Genomic DNA, 22,430 nt, shown 5'->3' on the forward strand with positions numbered 1-22,430 from the left:
CCAACAATTCTATGAATTGTTATCGGAACACGTGTGGAGTAACACGAGCGGGACGAGCGTTTCGAGGGGGCCTAAACGCGACCGCGAACGCGATGAGCGACTTTAAAGTCGCGGCGACTTCAAGAATGGAAAGTAACGCCAAAACAAACGGTAGAAACCGTTTGAATCGGCCAACTTTTTAATTCTCGAAATCGTAACTACAGATACAGAACTGCCACGCGAAAACGCGCCTACCCGAATTACTAATGTGGCAGCCCTGCCCTGACCCTACCTACTTAGATTTAGCACACATACCAGAGAATAAGTTACCTACCTACCTAACCCTATATTTAAAAAATCCCAAAACTCAATCACGCAAACATACACTCCACGGTTCTCATTCTTGATGTCCGGGCGCGACCTAAACTAGAGGGGACTCCCCGGGGTTCCCCCGACACCCGAACATTGCAAACATTCACACTCTAAATGTACGTACCATTTCCTGAAATCGACTGACAAAAACTAGTGACCATTGCGTATTTCTATTATATTCTTAAACATTTATATAAGACGTCTCAATCTATGTAATATAGTCTTCAACAAAACATTGTATACAAGTATGATTGTATAAAATTAAAAAGCTAATTTATTAAGTACTTTATAATATTGCTGTTGTGAGTGCAGCATCAACAGTTGTCGAATAAATAGTAAATGGCACTTTAATATTATTACTATAACTAATAAAAATTTAATGTTAGAAAATTCTGTATGTAAATCGTAATTATAAAAACTTCCGAATCGGCGCACTTCCCACAGCCTAACCACACACACATATGCGGAAAGTACACCGTGCACGATACACTAGCAAATGTCAGTCGCCAATACATTATTAGAAATTGTTATAAACTAAGTCATCGTGCCCGTTGCCTTCGCTCATGCAAATAGCACCTGGGCATGTGCATGAACTTAGGCAACGAACACGGAAGGATTAGCCTGAAAATCCTGAACTAGAAGCAATAATTAATAAACAATATAACGGGCTAATATTTCATCGTTATTTATTATTTCATCTTTCAGTTACAATGATTCGACTTTTTGTTTCTAATAAATCAAGAGTAAAAATTTTAGACTTGCATTGATATTAAGAAATGCTATTCGTGAAAATTATTTTGATTAAAATTCAATTAAGGAAAAGGACTTTAAGAATGATTTTATAATAAAATAATTTACTTTGAAAGTTTTAAACAAATTGTTTAAATAAACTAATTAAATTATTCAACCCTACGGTGACTCTGTCGTCAAAGCAAATTTTTAAAATATGAAATCAGTAAACAATAGATGTTGCTTTGACTCGAGAATCTGCCGATCGCGAAACGTTTTCTTGTACATTAAATGAAACATGATATTTTCTAATAAATAAAGAAAGATTGATATCTTCTTTATATTTGAACTTGGAACAGGAAAAATATAAAAATTGCAACCAATGTTGAATAGTATATACTCAATAATAATTGTATTATAATTATATGAATTTAATTATAACTAAAAAAATATTGCTATATTCGATTTGCATTATAAACATTATTTATTTTGTTACTGTATGTTAAATTTTCAATCTAAATATTTTTATTCAAAATAGTTTACCGTATTAAAAAACTTGAAGTACAAGAAAACCCTAGCCTAAACTAAATAATAAATAAACAGATTCGCAGGTATTTTTCATACCCGCGGTCACTTAACTCGTCAAAAATACTAAGTATACAACCGGTCACCCGTGTTGATTTGAACCTTTCGTTCTACAACATGATTGGGGACCAGAGGAACACAAATAACATGCGACTCACCAATGATGATTGCATGATAACGATGTTGCCCAGTAGAAGTCATCAAGGAAGTCACCCATCAGTCAACACGGTCCTACTAGTTTCCAGGATGTAGGGATCAGGTTCAGAAACTGTAAAAAGACTGCAAGAAAACAATTATAATCTATTGTTAAAATTATAGAGATTTTTATAAATATTTTTACAAGTATAATTTCATACTTACGTTGTTTGCTCCCAGAGCATCGCCCAATAGTCCTCTTCAGTGATGCACTGACTCTACTACCGATAACGAAGAGTTTAAATTTCAAATAGAAAAAATAATTAATTTCATTAGGAAGTATTAAATTAGATTACCGCGACCGAAGACTGAAATCGGCGAACAAATGATTCTATTCTCGCGATTTATAAAACAAGAAGAGCCACGATGCTCTGGAAATACTTGAAGCTTGCGTAAGAAACACTGCTTCTACTATCGCGTTTGCCTGACTACTGTTGCACGACAACATACTCAGGGTCACTTTACCCTAGAAAACAAACTGTTACTACGCAGAATCACTGAATCTACCGGCCGCCTTGCGCGCGGCCACAAATTTGCTGAAAAAGAATGTTCACAAGAAAGGCGAATGTATATAAATGTATATTAAATTTTACCAATCTTTCAACCAATTTTTACTGGAGGAATGGCGCTCCCTCGTTGTATCCACCAACGCTCGCGAGTTGGGGAGGAGTTCCGCTGTCGGAATAGCTTCTATTTCGAACAGAAATCCGTTGATTTGGAATTTCAATAATGTCTGTAACAGAAACGAAATAAAAATGCATTAAAATGATAACTAAAATTGAAGAATGATTAAATCCAAACTGCATTGCAAGAAATAATAATTAAATTCAGAGAGTCATCGTAATAATTAACACCGATCGAATGTTAGAGAAATCACGTGAAACCCGATTCAGTTTCTGCCACGATTCCGACTCAATTTGTAGTAGAAACGTATTAATATTATACGAAAGCACTGTTAGAGAGTAAACGCGTGTAGTAATAATGATCAAGTATCAACAGGTTAGAAATACGTACCTCGTTAATAGAGAAACGCCGACAGGTCACGACACGTCTTACTACGCCAATTTTTACAGCAGGAATAGCGCCCCCTCGCTGCACCCAGCAACGCTCGCGAGTTGGGGAGGAGTTCCGCTGTCGGAATAGCTCCTATTTCGAACAGAAATCCGTTGATTTGGAATTTCAATAAGAGATTGTAACAGAAACGAAATAAAAATGCATTAAAATTGAAGAATGATTAAATCCAAACTTCATTGCAAGAAATAATAATTAAATTCAGAGAGACATCGTAATAATTAACACCGATCAAATGTTAGAGAAACCGCGTAAAACCCGATTCAGTTTCTGCCACGATTCCGACTCAATTTGTAGTAGAAACATATTAATATTACACGAAAGCACTGTTAGAGAGTAAACGCGTGTAGTAATAATGATCAAGTATCAACAGGTTAAAAATACGTACCTCGTTAACAGCGAAACGCCGACAGGTCTCGACACGTCTTTTCACGCCAATTTTTAGAGCAGAAATGGCGCCCCCTCACTGTACCCACCAACGCTCGCGAATTGGGGAGGAGTTCCGTTGTCGGAATAGCTCCTATTTCGAACAGAAATCCGTTGAATAAAAATGCATTAAAGTACATGAACGATAATTATAATTGAGGAATGATTCAATCCAAACTGTATTGTAAGAGATCGTAATTAAATTCAGGGAGACATGTTAATAATTAACACCGATCGAATGTCAGAAAGAAAGTACGAAACCGATTCAATTTTTGTCACGATGTCGATTGAATTTATGATTAAGATTGCATTAATATTAGACGAAAGCATCGGTAGAAAATAAACGCGGGTAGTAATAATGATAAAATATCTTCAGGTTAGAAATACGTACCTCGTTAGTCGCGAAACACGTCTTGCTAGGCTAATTTTTACAACAGGAATGACGACCCCTCGCTGTAACCAGTAACACTCGCGAATTGGGGGGGGGGGGGGGGAAGATACGACATCTCCCGATATTTCGAAAAGGAAGGTTAAACCTCGGTTTTGAAACTTTGTTAATTCACGAAACTAAGGATGTCTCGGATAGAAACCGTAGATATAAGACAAAAAGAACGAAGATGCTATCTAGCTTTCGCTCCAGATATTCAATTTAGCCTTTAGAATTCTTTAGAAACGCGATTCTCTAATTATTCGAAGTGCCACAAAGCGAATGACGAACCTGTTGCAAACTACTGAGGGCGGGAAGCGGGAAGTCAGTATGGCCAATCATTTCGATTCTCAATGTATCATATTTCCGGTGGGAAAATTAAACTTTATATTTCAAATAATTTTGTTATTACATGTGATCAGGGATGCTTTAAATAGAAAATACAGCTGTAAGATAAATACATTAAGATTTTAGACAAACAATTAATTATTTAATGATTTATTATCGTTTGTAATTTTGTGACGTCATAATGCAAAGCATCCGTCTTTCGATATATTTGATAGTATTTCTTAAAAATGTAATATCGATCTATTATGATATTCATAGGTAATACACGGTAAATAATATTAATTAAAAAATACATATTGAAATCGGTAAAGATAGCAAATGCAGAAAATCTTTTTCCTTGCAACGCGTACCATGTCACATACGACGTTTCTAATCTAGAAAAGAATTAAACTGCAGGAATTATCGACTAGCTTAAAATAAAATTTTAGCTTCAAACATTTAATAGTTTCCGAAATTTTCTCAAAAAACTTTTCCATAAGATGCATAGGTTGTCCTATACCTTGTCTGTGTAACTTTCTTAAAAAGAAATATTGGTATAAATGATGATTACGTTACAACAAAGTTCGTAAATGTATATTATTTTTATACGAGAGAAAATAGAGAACAAATAATAATAAAATATCTTTTCTTGAGTAATTTTATAGAGCTTTTATTCATCTTGTTATGTAATTTTATAGAACTTTTATTCATCCGGCAGTGATGATCTTGAAAGACATGTGGCGGGTATAACGGTGTATTAATGTGTCGTCTTTATGGTGTTTTGTCTTATTTATTATTAATGATTTATTTGTAACATTGTTATAAATAATGTATAACTTTTATATTCTGTTAGTACATATATGAATTTGATATTTAAACATTTAACTGCATTTGTATGCAACGAGTACTTCTAAATTCTATAAATTGTAGGTTATGTTATGATTGATTCACAATTTAAAAAAGAGTAACAAATAATCGAGTATCGTTGTACAATTTACGTCATTGTCATCAATTTCCTTCATAATGGATATGTTGCCAACGCAAGTTTGTGAAAATTATGATTTTATATCAACGCAGAAATTGCCTCATTCCTCACAATATGAAGCAGGACAAGAAGCAATACAAGTAAAAAGAAATTAAATCCTTATATTTTTTATTTATATTAATCCGTATTAGTATTCATAAAGTTCTTTTTTAATATTACAATATTTCAATAGTAATTGTTGAAATGTAATTGTAATCTGAGTGTTTCAAAAATTTTAGATTGGGGTACTGAATGTCGGCTCCAATGCATATCCAATTAAAAGAGGAATTACCAAAATTGGCAGACATCGAGAATGCAATATTGTTCTGTACGATCAGGTAAATTCTTAAATTCTATTGTTCTTCAATATATTAATAATTCCAGTGTATAGATATTTCAATTAAATAGATAATTTATTAATGTATGGAAAGTATTAACTCTGTCAGTCATGTTAATGAAAAAGAAACGACAGACTCATATCATTTATGTTATGAACATAGAGTTAATATGGTTAGATTTATAATATGATAAAATGATTGAAAAGGATAATAATAGTTTTATAATTTTTTATTGATTCTGCATGCTTATAAATTTTTACAATATTTGAGGAATCTTTTAAAGTAATGAAGACTTAATGTGTACAATTTTATGACAATATAAAATTATATAATTGCATAACGTACATAATGCTAATCAGTAGATAAAGGTATTTTTATAATTCTTCTTTTATCATATGTCCAGCAGATGTACTGTTAAATTTGTTTTCATTAAAATTGATAGAAGACCAAAAATCTTTCTGACCAAAGTTTGCATTACTGTCCATATGAATTTTGTCTGGTCCTGTTATCTTCAAGTAATGGAGTACCTTTTCATTTGGATTTAATTTAGGCCATTGAACACCACTTACATTTGGGACTCTAAATAATAAGAAAAATTATATAAAAATTTAACAGAATGATTTTCTTGAATGGTTATAATGTACACAGTCAGTCATTTTAATTACCCATTAATTGCAAATGATGTCCATAAGTCGATCAAAACTCGTTGCATTTTACGATCTTCCAGTGTTGTTGTGAAATCCACATAATGAGTATCTATAACAGCAAATGCATCGTCCCCATGGCTTACACCTGTATAAAATATTTAGTACATATATTAAATATTTACATACATTTAAATACATATACTCTTCCTTGTCTTACAATTGAAAAGACATAGGAACACAGATCTTGTCTGTCTTCGTTGTTTTCAATTGCAAGACAATAAATTATTATTCACATCTTAATAACACACCATAATTATTAGTAGTTTTACTCATGACATCACTCAAACTCTGTGCACCTCTGTAGGTATAATAATAATACCAGACAGGTTGCTTATTAACACTAGCTTGCATTCTGGCAGCCTTTACACTATCAGCAACAAAAAATCGATCGCTAGCCATTTCTACCAAAGATTTTGTTGTTGTTTCATCAATTTTCTTTGATCCAAAGTAATGATTTTTTATAAGTCTGGCAACTTCAACATGTTCCTCTTTAGGTAAAGTGTAGTTATAATCAAGAAAATGAGGTGCAAGAAGATCCCAATTATCTTCCAATGTTTTTAAAGCTTCTGGTATAGCAATAAATTCTATAAAATATATTATTAGATGAGAGCTTTAAAGATCATAATTCTAGAAATTTCTCATTATAGTACATTACTTACCTGCAACTGGGTACAGTCCTTCTTCGCTAGTTACACCAGTTATCCAAGGAATATCATGAACATCGCCGCTACTCACGATTTCAACAGGTAGCCTATCAATGAATGGTTCGTCTCCAAATTTCTCCGGAATTGGTCCGAATGGTGTGAATGGATTATAATAGAATCGCTAGAATTAAATTATTCGTTTCAGAATAAATAATGATTCACGACTCTCTTAAACAGGGAAAACTTACCAAAAATTCATGAGCAGATTGAACCATAGCCCGAGGTGGACGATATCTCAGACAACGTACCATTTCTTTCAAGTTACCTGTAGGGCAACCCATAAGTGTTGCTACATGTTTGGTTTTTTCTAGCATATTTTCAGTCTGTGTCCAACAATCAAAAGCTGTTCCACTGAACGAGATACCACCTATGTCATACAAGAATATTTTACATTATATAAATAGTGATTTAATCAACATGCGACCGGTACCTTGAAAAAGACCAGCACTCATGGGCGATAAGTAGTGATAATGGACACTCGCGCCACCGGCACTTAATCCGGCCAAAGTGACTCTGTTTGGATCACCGCCGAACCATTCGATATTCTCTGATACCCATCGTAGGGCCATACTTTGATCCTTCAGTCCCATGTTACCAGGAACTATTTCATTCTCTGTACTTAAGAAACCTGTAAAGGAATTGATTGATTTTTTGTTTTAATCATTAAACTAGAATTACCGCCTTTGTAATATGAAACGTTTCAATGGCGTTGACTATATTCATGAATACAGTACAATTGGTATACTTTTAAGTACCTAATATTCCTAGACGATAATTGATTGTAACAAATACGACATCGTGGTCCATAAGATATTTCCCACCCGCATCTATTCCACTACCAAACTGGAAGGCCCCCCCGTGAATCCAAAAAATTACTGGCATCGGTTTGGTAGACATTTCTTCTCGCACTGGCACGTAAACGTTTAAGTAGAGACAATCCTCAGCACCAATAACTTTCTCATTCGATGTAGTCTCGTCTAGTTGGGTGTATTGTAAGCAAGGAGGGCCGAACTTCGTCGCAGAAAGTTCGCCCAACCAGGGTGGTATCCGGTGAGGAGGCTAGACGTTGACATACAAATAAGTATTCCAGAACTATGGGTATGAAAGGATGGGTATTTTATAAGAAAAGAAAATTTTATTCTCTTTTATAAATTGGAGTAACCAGTAGAACTTATTCTTTACCTTGAATCGAAGCTTTCCAATTGGAGGCAACGCGTAAGGGATCCCTTCATAGGCTTCATACTCTCTTCCATTAGCAGAGAGCTTATAATATCCTTTAATACCACCCAAAGGTGTTTTAACTCTCGGCGCGTCCTCCAGACTCCACGCCAGGTTTATTTGCGATCCGAAAAGAAGCAAAATCCACCATAGGCTCGTCATTTCTAACACAGTGAGGTCGAATCTACTTATCTAATATATTATTTAGCACTCTGACGGATGCTCACAGAGCAGATAACTGTCGCATATAAAAGTATAGTCGTATATATAAATCAACTAATCATTACACTCCCTCCTCTCGATGTTTCTTCGTCAATTATACAAGTCAACGATTGGTGAAAATACTTGATAACGTGGAATATTGTTACTGCTACTTATAACCGAACTATGTATGTACACCGTTGAAGATTTTTTTGCTTGCCAATTATCGTGCATGATAAGATAAAGCCGGTTCATTTGTGTTGTAAAGAACATAATTTTTTTTCTTGATTTTGATGAAACACTATGAGAGATTACTTCAATGTTTAAATAAATTGTTATCGGTCAATGGGCATTCAATAGCGGTAAACTTATAGACAAGACTGGAATCACGACGATCGGAACGATTAGTCTTATCTTAGCAGTAAATTCTCAATTCGCCATTGACTTCTATAACTAATAAATTTATAAATTTGAAAAAATTCTATTATAAATTACGACTCAAAATTTGGCGTACGCGTTATATTTATAGATGCATGTTAAGATACGTCGACGTTTGCGCGTTACAAGTCTTTAGAGATAAATTACTTATTTAAAGAAATAATTTAATCGTTTATCGGACGGAGTAAACTTCTTCATAAAAAAGAAGTAACACGATAAAATTAAACTGTGTCATTGAAAAAGTGATTAACAGGGTTGTATTATGTGTAACTGTAAAATGTCTTGAAGAAAATGCTGGTTTTGAATGAAGAAGATACAATATTTAAATAAAAATTAGTACAGTCATAAAATTGTACACAAAAGATTATACAACACAAATAAAATTGATGTACAAGAATTGCGCAATTTCGATAAGAGTCATGATACCATGATAGACGTCGTAAACGTGACTTTTAGCACATGTAATAAATAAATACACGACAGTGAACAGTTGATATCGATCAGAATCGTGTATATCACAAATTGTATATCTCGGCAATTGTAAAGTTATATATTGAAAAATAAAAATATTCAACGTTTAAGAATTATAATATTAAGACAACAGTAGTTGTATAGTAAGAAGATTAATTTCGTTTACAGACGGTATCTAAGGTGCACGCGGAAATCGAAGCAAGCAGTTGTGAGACATCCGTATGGATCTGCGATCTGAATTCTTCCAATAAAACAAAACTCAACAATGTAATATAGTTTTATCTGTGCATATAACCATCTTAGATTCAAATCTTGTCACTCTTCACTGATAGTTAATCCACAATATACCATATTTATTTTTAGTCTATTCTTATAGATCTTTAGCTGATAAGGTAGAATCAGAGTGCTCACTGTCCTTCCAAAATGTAACTGGTCATATCAGATGTCTATCTAATACCTCATCTACTCTAACTGTACCCTACTTTATACTTTGAGATATAGTGCCAAGATTGTTCAGGTTTCATTTCACTGTTTACAATGTCATTTAATTCTAATTTTAACTTGTTGAAGTTAATTTTGAAGTAGCACAAGAACAATTATGTATTTAGTTAGTTGAAGTATATTCTACCTTTTCTTGATCCAATTCTTTGAAATATTAATTGGGTACTCGAATGGACAATTTATAATTTGAACCATAAAGGTTCCATGAACCTTAATAGAAAGTGTACATCTTGTACTTTCTTATATAGTCAATATTAAGGCCGGGGCGATGCTATGAATTGAAAGATGGAAGCGTGATCGAATTTGGCATGGTTCGCGCAATTTACAAGCTCCATTATTCAATGGATGACTCTATGATCCCAGAAACACCGGCACCGCCACGTCAAATGAAACTAGTTATTCCGGGAACACCTGACTCGTCAATGGTAATTATACCATGGCTAATGATTAAAAATCCCCTTTCTATGTTATTATACGTTTTCGATGTAGAACAATTCATCCGCTTTGGAGGGGAATGACTCTGTAATACCTAGCACTCAAGGTGGAGATGAAAAATCCGTATTTCGACGTCCCTGTATACCTCAACATAACTACAGCAACAACAGCAGCAGCAGCAGCAACATTAAGAAAACTATTGTTCATGATTTTTCCACTGATGACAACATGGATGATTCATCAAATTTCACTAAGCAGGAAAAGGAAAATGTAGCTGTACAAAGGGTCAGTATTCATGATATGGACACGCAAAAATCGTTTGAATCGCAAAACGAAACGGATATCCATGACGTTGAAACTCAAAAGATCTGCACGAATAAGATTACAACTACTGAAAACCTCTGTCATAAGAAGCCAATTGACATTCATGATATGGAAACGCAACACGATCAGAACTTACAGATGCAAGGTAATGTTACTGATATCCACGAAATGGAGACTCAATATGATATAGGCATCCATGATGTAAAGCCATCAAGAGCGATTGGGCGTCAGAACGTTTCAGCACAAGATGCTGAGGATAGCATTCGAGATGTCGAGAAACATAAAACAGAAAAAACAGAGTTACCAGAAGATACTAAAAGCAGTGATAAGATGAATGTACAAAATATTGAAGCTAAAGAGGGAAAGTGCTGTTCTAATAATGCTAATATTTACGACGATAAATACGAAGGAAATAATACGTCTAAAACAGTCGTAACTATAAAACAAGAAGATATTATTATGCACGATGAGCAAACTGAAGATATTCAGAAAGCTTCACAAGGTTGCCTGCAATTATCGCTTTCGACAAATTTTGAGGATGACTGTTCAGAGCTTGATAAAAGCCATAATTTACTTGGTTCGCAAAATTTATTAGAGGACTTGATTGAAGATGACGATGTACTGAATAAATCACATTCAAAAACATCGATGTCTATAAAGTCTTCATGCCTGAATAACAATGAAACGACTGAAAAGAGCACTGACGATGAGAGCATATTTGACGCGGCAACGCAAGTCAACACTAAGGCTGGAAATGTTTTCAAAACCGTTACTCAATCCATTGAGTATCCACTTAAAGCTGCTTTAGTGGAAGATGACTCTGATGACACTGATCAAGAATGTTTATTTCAAAGATATTCGCGTATTGCCAGTCAAGATAGTCAAAACCCTTCGAAAAGTCAGTCACTTAACAGCGAAGATTCAGATACGGACGAGGAAGGTCAATTCACGGAAATAGCCGTGAAAGAAAAACGAGCATGTTTTGAAGCGCGACAGAATGCAAATAAAGAAGTTACAAGTGGGGACTCGGACGACCTATTTGAGATGCCTACACAACAGATAAACCGAAGGAGCAAAAATTCATTAACTACAGTTGACGTTGATTTTGATGCTCCAACGCAAGTAATTAAAACGAAGAAATCTGAAGACAACACAAAAGTAAAAGACATAGAAATCGACGATTTGGCAGCGACACAAATTCTTCAAACAATTGAATCTTCCTCAAGTGCAAACAAGCCGATCGATTTAACAAAAAATAATGCAGTATCTACCGAAAAAGATATTACTGAAATGGATGATAATATGCCTACTCAAATAATGAACATTTCCGAAACGGTTCCAGAATCTGGTAAGAATGAATCGCCCAGTTCTGACCTTTTGAATCCAAACTCCGTGGATGGAAACAGTGATAAAGATATTGATTATGAAATGGCACCAACGCAATTAATCAGTGAGGTCGACAAAAGCCAATCTGTACCAAATGCTGGCGATAGGAAAAATGCTTTAAAAAAATTGAAAGAAACAAATTTAAATGATACATTGGAACAAAATCTAAATGATATGTTCGAGGATGTAAATGAGGACGATATAGAAGATCAATCGCTGATGTCAACCCAGGTTCTTACAAATATTTTGCAGTCGTCGCAACATGAGAATAAATCTGACACTAGTAATGTAGATAGTGAGTCCCCAGCAAATAGTAAAGTAAAGGAATCCCCAAAAGGTAGAAAAAGAAAAACTCCACTAATTGATTCAATATCTCATTCAACGCCGAGAAAACAGAATCGTAGATCCAATTTAAAGAATACCACTATCAACGACGAATCACAAAATGCGGGAAATTATATCGCCAATCTTACTTCAACGCAAAAACAAAATATTTTATTGAATTCCCAAGGCGTTGCTAGCCCTGTTAAAAATACATCAGACAATAGCAAAGAAGAGGAACATGAAACAATGTCAGAAGCTATGAGTGTTATGAATAATAAAAACATTAGTGTTTGTGAAACACTATTGAAGTCTACACCTAAACGTTTACCAGTGCCAAGATCATTGGCAAGAAATAAAAATGTGGAATCAGAAGTGTCTGAAACGATCACAGAGAGAACAGACGAATCTAAAAATAACAAAGATATGTTGGAAGAATCTTCCAAAACGGATAATCAAGTATCGATAACATCAGTGAATACCAGACAATCTCGACTAATGTCTTTGGTATTGAATAATGATGATGATATTTTAGCTGGTTTACCTGAAGTTAGAATTTCAGGTACTTTATCTAATCCAGCAAGTCCAACAACGCCGATATCAAAAAAACGAAGCCAAAAAAAGGCTGTATCTAGAAAGAAACAAACATCGCGGAAATCAACACGAAAACTACCTGTTCGTGGAAACGCGGAAGATGCTGAACCTTGTGTCAGTGAATTGAATTCTTCACCAATTTTGGGAACAGTTAGTCGTCTTAATGGCGACAAAGCGTCCACGAACATACACGAAAGTGACGATGAAAGAATAACTGAATCGTCTAAGCAATCGACGAGGAAAATAGCATCTGAAACCTTACATAAATCCAAAAAGAAATCTCTATCGCGAGAAAAATCAATCTCTGCTATCGATTTACAAGAACAAACAAGAATTGCTCCCATTCAGAGCAATAGAATGACTCGTAATTCCAGCAAAGAGAATGTTGATAATTCGTCTATTTTTCAGGTACAAAATGAAGATTTGATTGGAAACACAGTTATCGAACCTGCGCAAAGAACTACTTTAAGTTCTTCACGTCTTGAAAAGAAATCACTCAACTCGGCAGATATAATTGAAACTAGTAACACAAAAAAGCGTAAGGGCAATGCCAATAAAAGTACTTCCAGAGGAATTAAAGGTAGAAAGAGTACTGCTAGAAACACAATCGTCAACCAAAATTCTACTAATATTCATGATTACGTAATTAAACAAAACTCGCCAGTCAATGTAGAAGATCCATGCAACACGCAGCTGTCAGTTAGTCAAGAAAACTTACAGTCTAAACAATTGGTAATTAAAATTATGAAAATATCTCATAATGAACGAACGGATTGTTTATCTCCAAGTACCCCGAACGAGTCAATAGTCGAAAATAACAACATGGAAATTAAACAAACTCGTCGAACACGCGTCAATAAACGAGTTGCTTCAAACAATGCAGTTACGACGGAAACTGAGGAAGCTGTACAAAATGTAAGGACACGAGGAAACAAGAGTCAGAAAGTAACGAATAGACAGCAATATGAGGTAGAAATTGTCTGTTCTCAAAGTGGAGAAGAATCACAAGAAGTGGAGATGATAATGAATGCTTCGCTTAAAGATCAAAGTACTAATTTAGACACGCACAAAAAGACAGAAATACATGAAAAAATAAGTGGCAGAACTAGAAATACTAGAAAACGTGAAGCTACGGTCATTTACACGGACGAAGATTCCTTAAACAGTAATTCTTCTGATTTGGTTCAATTTGATAATGAACAATTTCAAAGACCCAGTTCAAAAGCTAAACGAGCAAAAACGTTAAAAAATTCTTCAAATATCACTAACATCCCAGAAAGTGAACCTGATACAAGACCGAAGACGAACAATAAACGACCATTCAAATTAACACGTGGTTCCCAACAATCAGCTTCAGATTCCTCAATGTCGGATCATTTAGAAACTAATAATAGTACAAGTTTTGTAAAGAATACGTCGAGTAAAGTGAATAGTACTAGATCAAGAGGAAGACAACCAAAAGCAAAGAAGCTTAAAGTTGACAAAAAACAAAATGAACATTTCATAGAGGACAGTTCTTCATCAGAAATGAATTCCAGTGTTGATAATACATCAATTCTTTCAACGCCTACCAGATTACGCAGAAGTATGTCTTCTTCATTATCAGCATCATCGCCACTCAGAGTAAAACATAAAATTTTATTCACGGGTATTACGAACGACTACAGCAAATTATTGTCAAAATTGGGTAAATATAACTTCTATATGAAAATAAATTACAATTTGATTCAAGTATAATTTTGCCGTGTTTTTTTTATAGGTGCCTCGCAAGTTGAAGATGCATCAAAATGTGATGTATTAGTTACAGACAAAGTACGAAGAACTGTTAAGTTTTTGTGTGCATTAGCGCAATCTGTACCAATAGTTTCAATTGATTGGTTAATTGAAAGTGAAAAAGTTGGCCACTTCGTGGAGTTAAAAAATTATATCTTGAAAGACCCTGTTGCGGAAGCTAAATTTGGGTTCAAATTAAGGGGAAGCTTAGAAAAGGCAAAAGAACACAAGCTGTTAGAAGGATACACAATTATACTAACACCCAATGTAGCACCTCCACCTTTACCGGAATTAAAAAGTATAATAAGTTCGTGCGGTGGTAAATCGTTAGTTCGACCACCATCATCATGGCCACGGCAAGCAGTGATCATTTCTCGAGTGGAAGATTTAGCAAACGCAAAAAAGTTTCTCACGAAAGCTCCAAAAACTGTCACTATACAGTCCACGGAATTTTTATTAACTGGAATCTTAAGACAGGAGTTAAACTTTGATAAGTACGAATTAAAATAATTTGTTTTAATTATTATACTTCCTTATAACAAATAAGCCAAATGTGTACTGTAAGTGATACGTGTATACCATTTGTATATAATTATTTTTGTTAGAATTTTACACAAATGCATTTATATAATAATAATTATATTCTATCAAACTTAATGCTACACACTTTAATTTAGTAATACATAAATATATACATCTAAGTGTGAATTTCAGGACATATAGATACAATATTTATTTTTACGAAATTATATAATCACAAATATTTTCGACTTTAAGTTACTTAATATTCTTTTCGGATCAAAAAACTATTGAAACATTTCCAGTGTTTATCAAAGATTATTTTATAATTATTTTTTGGTAATTATAAATTCTTATGAGATTTAAGATTTTCGCGGCCTGAGTTTATACTCAAGTTCATGGCTTCCAAATGGATGCCGCGTCCGTGTTCAGTGATTTGCCGACGTTTCGCAAACAACTATCGATATATAAAGACTTCCAAAAAACCAGGAGACCTTAAATCAGAGCCTTCAACCCTGAAGATGCAAACTGCAAAACGTCAACAAATCACTAAATACTGACGCGGCATCCATCCGAAAGTCATGAACTCAAGTATAAATTCTTATTTTTTTTTTATTATAATTTTATTACAAGTATATATATATTTCAGTCATCTTTATTTCTCTGAACTTTACAATACTTGAAATTAATAGTCTTACCAAGTTAACAAAAATTTAACTTAATATATCTTAGAAAACGAAATGATGAAATATTTTTGCATAATCAAATAAATCACTACATATTACATTCAGTAATTGTATTTCAAAGTAGATGCTTGGTAGCTACAAATTCTCAATGTGCGTAAATCCAATATACACATTTAATTTTTCTTATCATACTATGAAAACTCCAGACACAGGTGATCTTGGAATAGTCTAATCAGGAAACACTTATCCTACAAATTATGATATATAATGAAAAATAGTGATGATTATATGACACTACCTATTTGTACCAAGTACTAATGATTATCTTATTCTAAGTGATCTATGTTCAGCGACTAAATGCATTGCTGAGAATAAAGGAAATGAAAAAATTGATTGCTTAATATAGTATATATCTAAGAGGTTCCAGTTCGTCAAAATTGAAGAACGAATACTTCTTCCAAAAATAGGATGTTAGACTCCAAGCTCCTAAAATAGAGAACAGTAAAATATTTAATAAAAAAAAGTAAATAATTAACAAATTTTTGGTACGCGTTTCGAAGTTTTCACTATTTTTAAAAATAATCAAAGTTTTCGTTTTTCGTAAAGCTTTTATTTCAGTATAAAGTAAAAGGCAACAAGTGTTCGCGTAAGAAATGACTCACCTTTAAAATGGTTGCGCAGTTACAAAAAGAAACAAAGAACAGTATCTCGGAAGGAATTTACAGAGGCAAATAATAATAATAATAGTAATGATACGAAATTAAAAATCAATTAAATTCAAGCTGTTTGGCATTTAGTTGCATTAATACCTATGTAGTTATACATAATATAAATTGCAAATACGCAGTAGAACATCGAAGACATAAACACGCATTAACCCGGCCAAGGTTGCGGACCTTTCTGGCTAAACGAATCAATAATGTTAACTCGAGCAATAACGCGTCAGAAATTATGATATAATTTAATAAACTTTGCTTACGATTTATGCTTTGGTCTTTCCAGCATTTCGTTTATTGTGCTCGGAATTCATCAATTTAGTCAGGATCTTTCTAGAATGGCCGCACGGATCGAAATGATTTGTATGTGTCAAAGCTTCGCGTTTGCTTCGTTGTTTACCACTGTGGCCGGTGAAGATATGCTTGTCGTAATCGTAGTTAAAATGCTCGTATTCATCAACGTAGTAGTCAGACATAGCTCTTGAATCTTCAAAAAATATACTTTGAAAATAACGGCGTAAACACTGCCGAGAATATTACTTTGCGCTCTCACTTTTGGTTCGATATTATCTGGACGCCGCTTTTCATGGCCCCTTATATAGTGTGTGCTAAAGATATCACGCATGCGTGGCGTACAGTGGTGCCTCTAACATTTCGAATGCCTGATGCAAATATTGTTTTAACCGTTAAGTCCTTTTACCAATGCGTATCATAGCATAAACTAACATTAATTTAATTTGTGTGAAGTAAAAAGCCTAAGTTTTGTCGCTACTACGACTCGAAATGCATTTAAGTGAAATTTTAGTGAAAATGTACGGCAGAGAATGTTCTGGAACTTCAGACTAAGTATTTACAAGACGTTCAACATGTTACCGGCTACAGAGGTTAACGGAACATCTGCAATGACCGCAGAAAGGTTCGTAACCTATATCTATATTCAGCAAATAATCGTATATTGAATGCTGCGAAACCTTTACATATTCCATCTACTGGGGTCTTTTATTACATACGCCTAATCGTATGATGAACGTAAACTAAACAAAAACTAAGGTTATCTAATATTGCTTGTTAAATATCTATATAAGCATTTAAAACGTGTCGTTTACATCGTATACAAACAGCCTTGATAGTACAGTTCCGCAGCTTAGAAACTACCTGTGTATATTTGGCTGTAATCTCAGAAGTATTTTTATAAAACTTTGTTCTACGCTTTCATTCGATTCTGGAAACGAAATGCTGTATAATGCCAAATGTACTAAAAACTGGATATATCACATTTTTGTCATACGTGAAAAATCATACTTTTGTCAACAAATAAAACAGATTTATCGCGCATGCGTTATCGGCTCTTTGCTGTAGTATTCACTTTTAGAAGTTCGATATCTTCGTAAGCAATACATTGGTAAATGTTTATTCCTATCGTTCACCGACTTGTGCCAAGATATATAATATACGTATTGAGCATGGTAAATAAAAATCCGATATCAGATAGTGTTTTCTACTCTATCGCCGTAAGAACTTAGCCGGGCTGATGAAATTTCCAGGTTAACTGGAATTGTATAATCTCGAATATTATTGGTGTTCGAGTGTCGATATGCTCTAATTACCGAAGATTATGCACTATTATCAGATGCTAATTAAGCCTCATATGTGAAAATATACGTGACATTATGCACGTTCACATGTTTGTAAAGACAGATGTGGTTATTTACGCCTCTAGGTTCCAAGTTACGTGTACTGTGACACATTGTGGACACAAGTGTGTTTATAATTGGCTTTGAATGTATTGTATTTATGATCTTACGCATTTGTACATTTTCAGAGCAATATTATTTTTTTGTGTAAATTTCATTTGTATGTGACTTGTGCAGTTAAATATAACGCTACGGTAAACTCGTAACAAAACAAACTGTATATTGGAAGGGGGAACGTTATAAATTAATCTTGAACGAACGTGGTATTGAAAGTAGTTTTTAAATTCTTGTCTTCGCTTATCGACAGTTATGACTCAACGAGTCGCATTAAAAATATTGCAACTCAGGTCACAGCATGTTTTTCAAGGTTGTAAATAAAAAATTAACTACGACTCTGTTGCACAATTTTATCGGACACATCAGCTACGTTTAATTTTTCATTTTCTGATGTGGTCGCACAAAATGCAACTCGTTCGATACTTTTGTCACATATGTATGTATGTATTTATTGTTTTCTCAGCACATAGAAGTCGAAAGTAGTTTGTTAACCGTGAAGACACGCGAAACTGCCAGAAAATGTCGACTTCGCAAAACTGAAGACGGTTGAAAGGATGCCGCATACGCGTATAATCTCGTTAAGCGATCGAATCCTGTTACTAGCCACGTCGAGAATGTCAAAAGAAGCGAATACATATATGTGTATATACCAACGATGAAACAGGAAACCAGTTTAGACGGGATACGTTCCCTTCAGCGCCATCTACGATGTATCATTTTGTATGTACTTTCTTTCGCGTATAACGTGGTCATGGTCGAGCCATTTCATGCCATTTTTCTAAACTATATTTTTAAATACATCTAAACTGGAAAGTACAAACTACTTTCTCGAAACTATTAATAGATTGCTCGATTTAGAAAATAGTATTCATCGTTCTAACGAACTTGCGAAGCTTCATCGTTAACATTCTACGAACATTCGTGAATAGTTATATCATAGGAATTGAGTTAACCCTAAATGTACAAAGAATATTCGTTTGTAATCGTTGTTTGGTATGTATGTAATTTTTATATGCAAAAAGTAACACGCAGATATCGAATTCTACAGCTGCATAACACATGACATTGAATTTGAAAATAGTCTAGTATAAATAATTATTATTAATGTCAGGAGTATAAATTTTATTAAAAGCTTCTCGAAACGAGTGTTTAAACCTTGATAAACGCAAGAGGTAATAGTTAAAGGGGTATAATACGTGAAAAAATTTTATTGAAAAAGTCCAAATTCGCACAATTTCGTATAGGACGAATTTTACAACAGCGTGAAGTAGTTCTTCTTTAAAACGATTTTGTATATTATTAAGGTCAAAGATTTTTAAATTTAGCATCGAAGAATCGAACAATGCCTATGATGAACGCTGGCTCTTAAGTTTAAAGACCCGTACCTTATATTGGAAGATACTGTTTACGTATTATTAATAATCATTCAATCGAGTCCATACACGTCACCGCCTTTTCGAAAGTCTGCGTTTGCGTAAATTGTATTATTAACGACGCAAATTACGCACGCTACGCTGCCACGAACTCTGTACCTCGAAGTTTTGTGACCTATCTTTTTCAAACCATCTACCACTTGCTTTAGAATACCGTATTCGTATGATATCTCCGATGGAAACAATTGATGATGTATTCGCGGTGCGTCCACGGCTTCTTTCACCGTTTGTCCCATCCACATGATTTTGGCAATTATCTAAAATTGCATAATATGCATCATTTGACACTCAGAATGACAAGCAGTCTTTATACGAATGATTTTAATGGTATTTTAATCGCCATATAATGTTTTTGAAATGTATGATCAAAATAATTACTAAATACTGACTTGAGAAACGGTCGTGGTAATCTTGGTGCCACCAGAAGCACCGATGACCATTTTCACGTCACCATTCGAGTCAACTAAAATCGAGGGTACCATCGATGATACAGGTCTCTTTCCAGCCGCAATGTAATTGTTTGGACTAGGTGGAACGCCAAAGTAGTTGACCGTTGATGGTACACCGAAATCGTTCATTGCGTTGTTTAGTAATATTCCAGTACTTTCACTAGTAACTCCACTTCCGAAACTACCAAAGAAAAGAATTGTTTAGTATAGTATTGTTCAAACTATTAATATTAATTTCTTGTGCTTCCTTAGAATTCTGTATATACGTGTTTGTATTATATACATTAATGAATGTATATTCAAAGATTGAAAACGAACATACTAGAGATTGATAGTACTAGTGGCTGATACTGCGTCTCCGTTTGGCGCTAATATTGAAACATGCGCGGTTCCTTGATCTTTCGCGCTGCTTAGAGTAGATGCTCCATAATGCGTTGGATCATCCCACGTTCTATGATCGTCAATCTTTATGCGAGTTTTGTACGCGTAACTCCTAGATGTCAAGTTCTCTGTCAACTTGAACAAACAAAAATGTATTAGTGAGCGAGTAAATAAGGTGTTACAGTTCAGGATTTCTGTGTATAAATGGTAATCTTTTGGGAAATGTTAATAATATAGTATTCTCAGATGCTTGATGCACTCCACTAACGTTCCTTGAGAAGTTTACTAACTTCTTCCATATCGACGAAATCTTTATCAGCCATGTCGTTTCTCAACGCATAAGCGTATTTGAATGTCTCTATCATTCGATGATATGTAAGAATTGTTCGGTTGTAATCAGTTATGCTATCGGGCGTAAAATGAAAATTATCTAAAATATTTAAGATGTATGTAAGCAGAGCTCCGCTGGCAGGCATACCAACGGTGTAAACTCTTACTCCGTTGGAGATATTCGTCTGTATTGGTTCTTCCCACGTAGCTCTAGAAATAACTACTATTTAGCATCCAGAAAGTAGTTTTAGTCATTTGAGTAATATCTACCTATAAGTATTTAAATCTTCCATCGTTATTATTGATCCTTTTTCTTGTAAATCTTTCACTAAAAGCTTGCCTATGGTGCCATTGTATAATTCTGATGCGCCTTTTTCCGCGATTATCCGCAGAGTCTTACAAAGTACCTTTGGCTTGATAACTGATCCTGGTTTATAGAAATCGTTGGTCCCGGGATCGACGAACAACTGTCTGAAAAAAGCGTATCTTATTAACATTACTATAGTACTCATAGACAATTAATTGCAATGCCCGGAAGTTACTTTAATATACGATCCTTATGAATATTCTGTGCGTTATATTTGAATCCGTCGTGTTGGATTTCTGTTAAATTATATCCTTCTTCGCACAATTCGATCGAAGGTTTAAATAAATCGGCCCATGGTAATTTACCAAAACGTTTGTGAGCTTCCCAGTAGCCTGCTAATTCTCCAGGAGTACCAATGGCCAACGGACCTATGAGATTCATGAATTTATCAATTTTATAATTTATTTACATAAGAAATAAAAGAAAAAAGAAAGTAGTAAATTTACCGATAAATGATGCATCTCTAGGTTTTCCATCGTACATAGTAGCATTGGCAGCTAATGGAGCCCGGTCCCTTGCGATCAACGTATATGCACGTCCTGCCGTTCTATCGTAAATTGTCATGAAGAATCCACCCCCAATACCCATACTTTGCATATTCACAAGACCGTTGCAAATCATTGAAGCTATAGCAGCGTCTACCGCCGAACCATTTCTTTCTAAAATCGATCTGCAAAGAATTGTTAGATCTACAATTTAAAAAGTTAGACTATTTCATATTTCTAATATAAATTCGACGTAGTTTTTAAGTTAAAAACCCAAAAAAAAGTCTAAGTATATTATTCCCGCGTTATCAATAATTATTTATTTATTTATTTTTACAGATTACATACTTGCCAACAACAGCGCATGGTGCGCCATCCGCGCAAACAGCACCACGTTTGAAAACTCTCATTTGGCTCCATGATGGAGGTAATGGCGTTTCTGGATCGGGTGGTATTTTTTCGTTCTCCTGAATTTCCAACTCTCTATTGATTCCATAAATACTACAAACTGCTATTACCGCAAAAATCATCGTTGCGAATACTATGCCGGCTATTACAATATTTTTTGTGGTAAGGTAAAACCTGAAAATGTATTATTACTGAATAGTATCAAAGTCCATTGAATTCGATTCCAGGCATAACAGGTATATTAACCTTTAATTTAATAAAATTCATCGGTACGGTTTTTACAATTTTAGCATTAGTAAGCACTGAACATAAATTAATTTCAACAAACGTTACGATAGTAATCCATTATCAGAGTGGGG

At 34.3% G+C, this 22,430-nt stretch overlaps 4 protein-coding genes across 4 annotated transcripts; 1 reads left to right on the top strand and 3 right to left on the bottom strand.

Annotated features, from left to right (window-relative positions):
* The first annotated feature begins 4,813 nt into the window (after nucleotides 1-4,813).
* On the top strand, nucleotides 4,814-22,239 carry Mu2 (mutator 2). Its single transcript, XM_076771690.1, has 7 exons — nucleotides 4,814-5,236; nucleotides 5,375-5,473; nucleotides 9,381-9,479; nucleotides 9,962-10,138; nucleotides 10,203-14,460; nucleotides 14,533-15,040; nucleotides 22,003-22,239. Exons 1-7 carry the CDS (start codon nucleotides 5,135-5,137, stop codon nucleotides 22,061-22,063), a joined length of 5,304 nt encoding a protein of 1,767 aa, XP_076627805.1. The 5' UTR covers nucleotides 4,814-5,134; the 3' UTR covers nucleotides 22,064-22,239.
* Nucleotides 5,688-8,494, bottom strand: Jhe (juvenile hormone esterase). Its single transcript, XM_076771709.1, has 8 exons — nucleotides 8,067-8,494; nucleotides 7,640-7,943; nucleotides 7,315-7,512; nucleotides 7,073-7,251; nucleotides 6,840-7,005; nucleotides 6,429-6,764; nucleotides 6,139-6,265; nucleotides 5,688-6,052 (listed from the first exon to the last, which is right to left on the bottom strand). The coding sequence occupies exons 1-8, from the start codon at nucleotides 8,262-8,264 to the stop codon at nucleotides 5,848-5,850; spliced, it is 1,713 nt and encodes a 570-aa protein (XP_076627824.1). The 5' UTR covers nucleotides 8,265-8,494; the 3' UTR covers nucleotides 5,688-5,847.
* LOC143345024 (nuclear protein 1) lies at nucleotides 15,664-17,044 on the bottom strand. The gene is made up of 2 exons (XM_076771722.1): nucleotides 16,731-17,044; nucleotides 15,664-16,237 (listed from the first exon to the last, which is right to left on the bottom strand). Exon 1 carries the CDS (start codon nucleotides 16,941-16,943, stop codon nucleotides 16,734-16,736), a length of 210 nt encoding a protein of 69 aa, XP_076627837.1. The 5' UTR covers nucleotides 16,944-17,044; the 3' UTR covers nucleotides 15,664-16,237; nucleotides 16,731-16,733.
* On the bottom strand, nucleotides 19,412-21,775 carry LOC143344500 (scoloptoxin SSD14). Its single transcript, XM_076770613.1, has 7 exons — nucleotides 21,625-21,775; nucleotides 21,354-21,546; nucleotides 21,082-21,282; nucleotides 20,750-20,886; nucleotides 20,423-20,699; nucleotides 20,041-20,281; nucleotides 19,412-19,908 (listed from the first exon to the last, which is right to left on the bottom strand). The coding sequence occupies exons 1-7, from the start codon at nucleotides 21,773-21,775 to the stop codon at nucleotides 19,645-19,647; spliced, it is 1,464 nt and encodes a 487-aa protein (XP_076626728.1). The 3' UTR covers nucleotides 19,412-19,644.
* Nucleotides 22,240-22,430: the final 191 nt, after the last annotated feature.

Source organism: Colletes latitarsis, chromosome 8, assembly GCF_051014445.1.
Source record: "Colletes latitarsis isolate SP2378_abdomen chromosome 8, iyColLati1, whole genome shotgun sequence".
Classification (NCBI taxonomy): domain Eukaryota; kingdom Metazoa; phylum Arthropoda; class Insecta; order Hymenoptera; family Colletidae; genus Colletes; species Colletes latitarsis.

What these genes read in the sequence shown, in the direction of transcription:
- LOC143345024 (XM_076771722.1), bottom strand. Translation starts at nt 16,943, where the DNA reads ATGTCTGACTACTACGTTGATGAATACGAGCATTTTAACTACGATTAC.
- Jhe (XM_076771709.1), bottom strand. Translation starts at nt 8,264, where the DNA reads ATGACGAGCCTATGGTGGATTTTGCTTCTTTTCGGATCGCAAATAAAC. An exon ending in GAGTGCTGGTCTTTTTCAAG is followed by an intron (nt 7,252 to 7,314) that starts GTACCGGTCGCA and finishes TGTATGACATAG; the next exon opens with GTGGTATCTCGTTCAGTGGA. An exon ending in TAAAACTACTAATAATTATG is followed by an intron (nt 6,266 to 6,428) that starts GTGTGTTATTAA and finishes TATTTTATACAG; the next exon opens with GTGTAAGCCATGGGGACGAT.
- Mu2 (XM_076771690.1), top strand. Translation starts at nt 5,135, where the DNA reads ATGGATATGTTGCCAACGCAAGTTTGTGAAAATTATGATTTTATATCA. An exon ending in ATATTGTTCTGTACGATCAG is followed by an intron (nt 5,474 to 9,380) that starts GTAAATTCTTAA and finishes TTTCGTTTACAG; the next exon opens with ACGGTATCTAAGGTGCACGC. An exon ending in ATAAAACAAAACTCAACAAT is followed by an intron (nt 9,480 to 9,961) that starts GTAATATAGTTT and finishes TTTCTTATATAG; the next exon opens with TCAATATTAAGGCCGGGGCG.
- LOC143344500 (XM_076770613.1), bottom strand. Translation starts at nt 21,775, where the DNA reads ATGCAAAGTATGGGTATTGGGGGTGGATTCTTCATGACAATTTACGAT. An exon ending in GAAGATTTAAATACTTATAG is followed by an intron (nt 20,887 to 21,081) that starts GTAGATATTACT and finishes TACGCCCGATAG; the next exon opens with CATAACTGATTACAACCGAA. An exon ending in TTACCACGACCGTTTCTCAA is followed by an intron (nt 19,909 to 20,040) that starts GTCAGTATTTAG and finishes ATGCAATTTTAG; the next exon opens with ATAATTGCCAAAATCATGTG.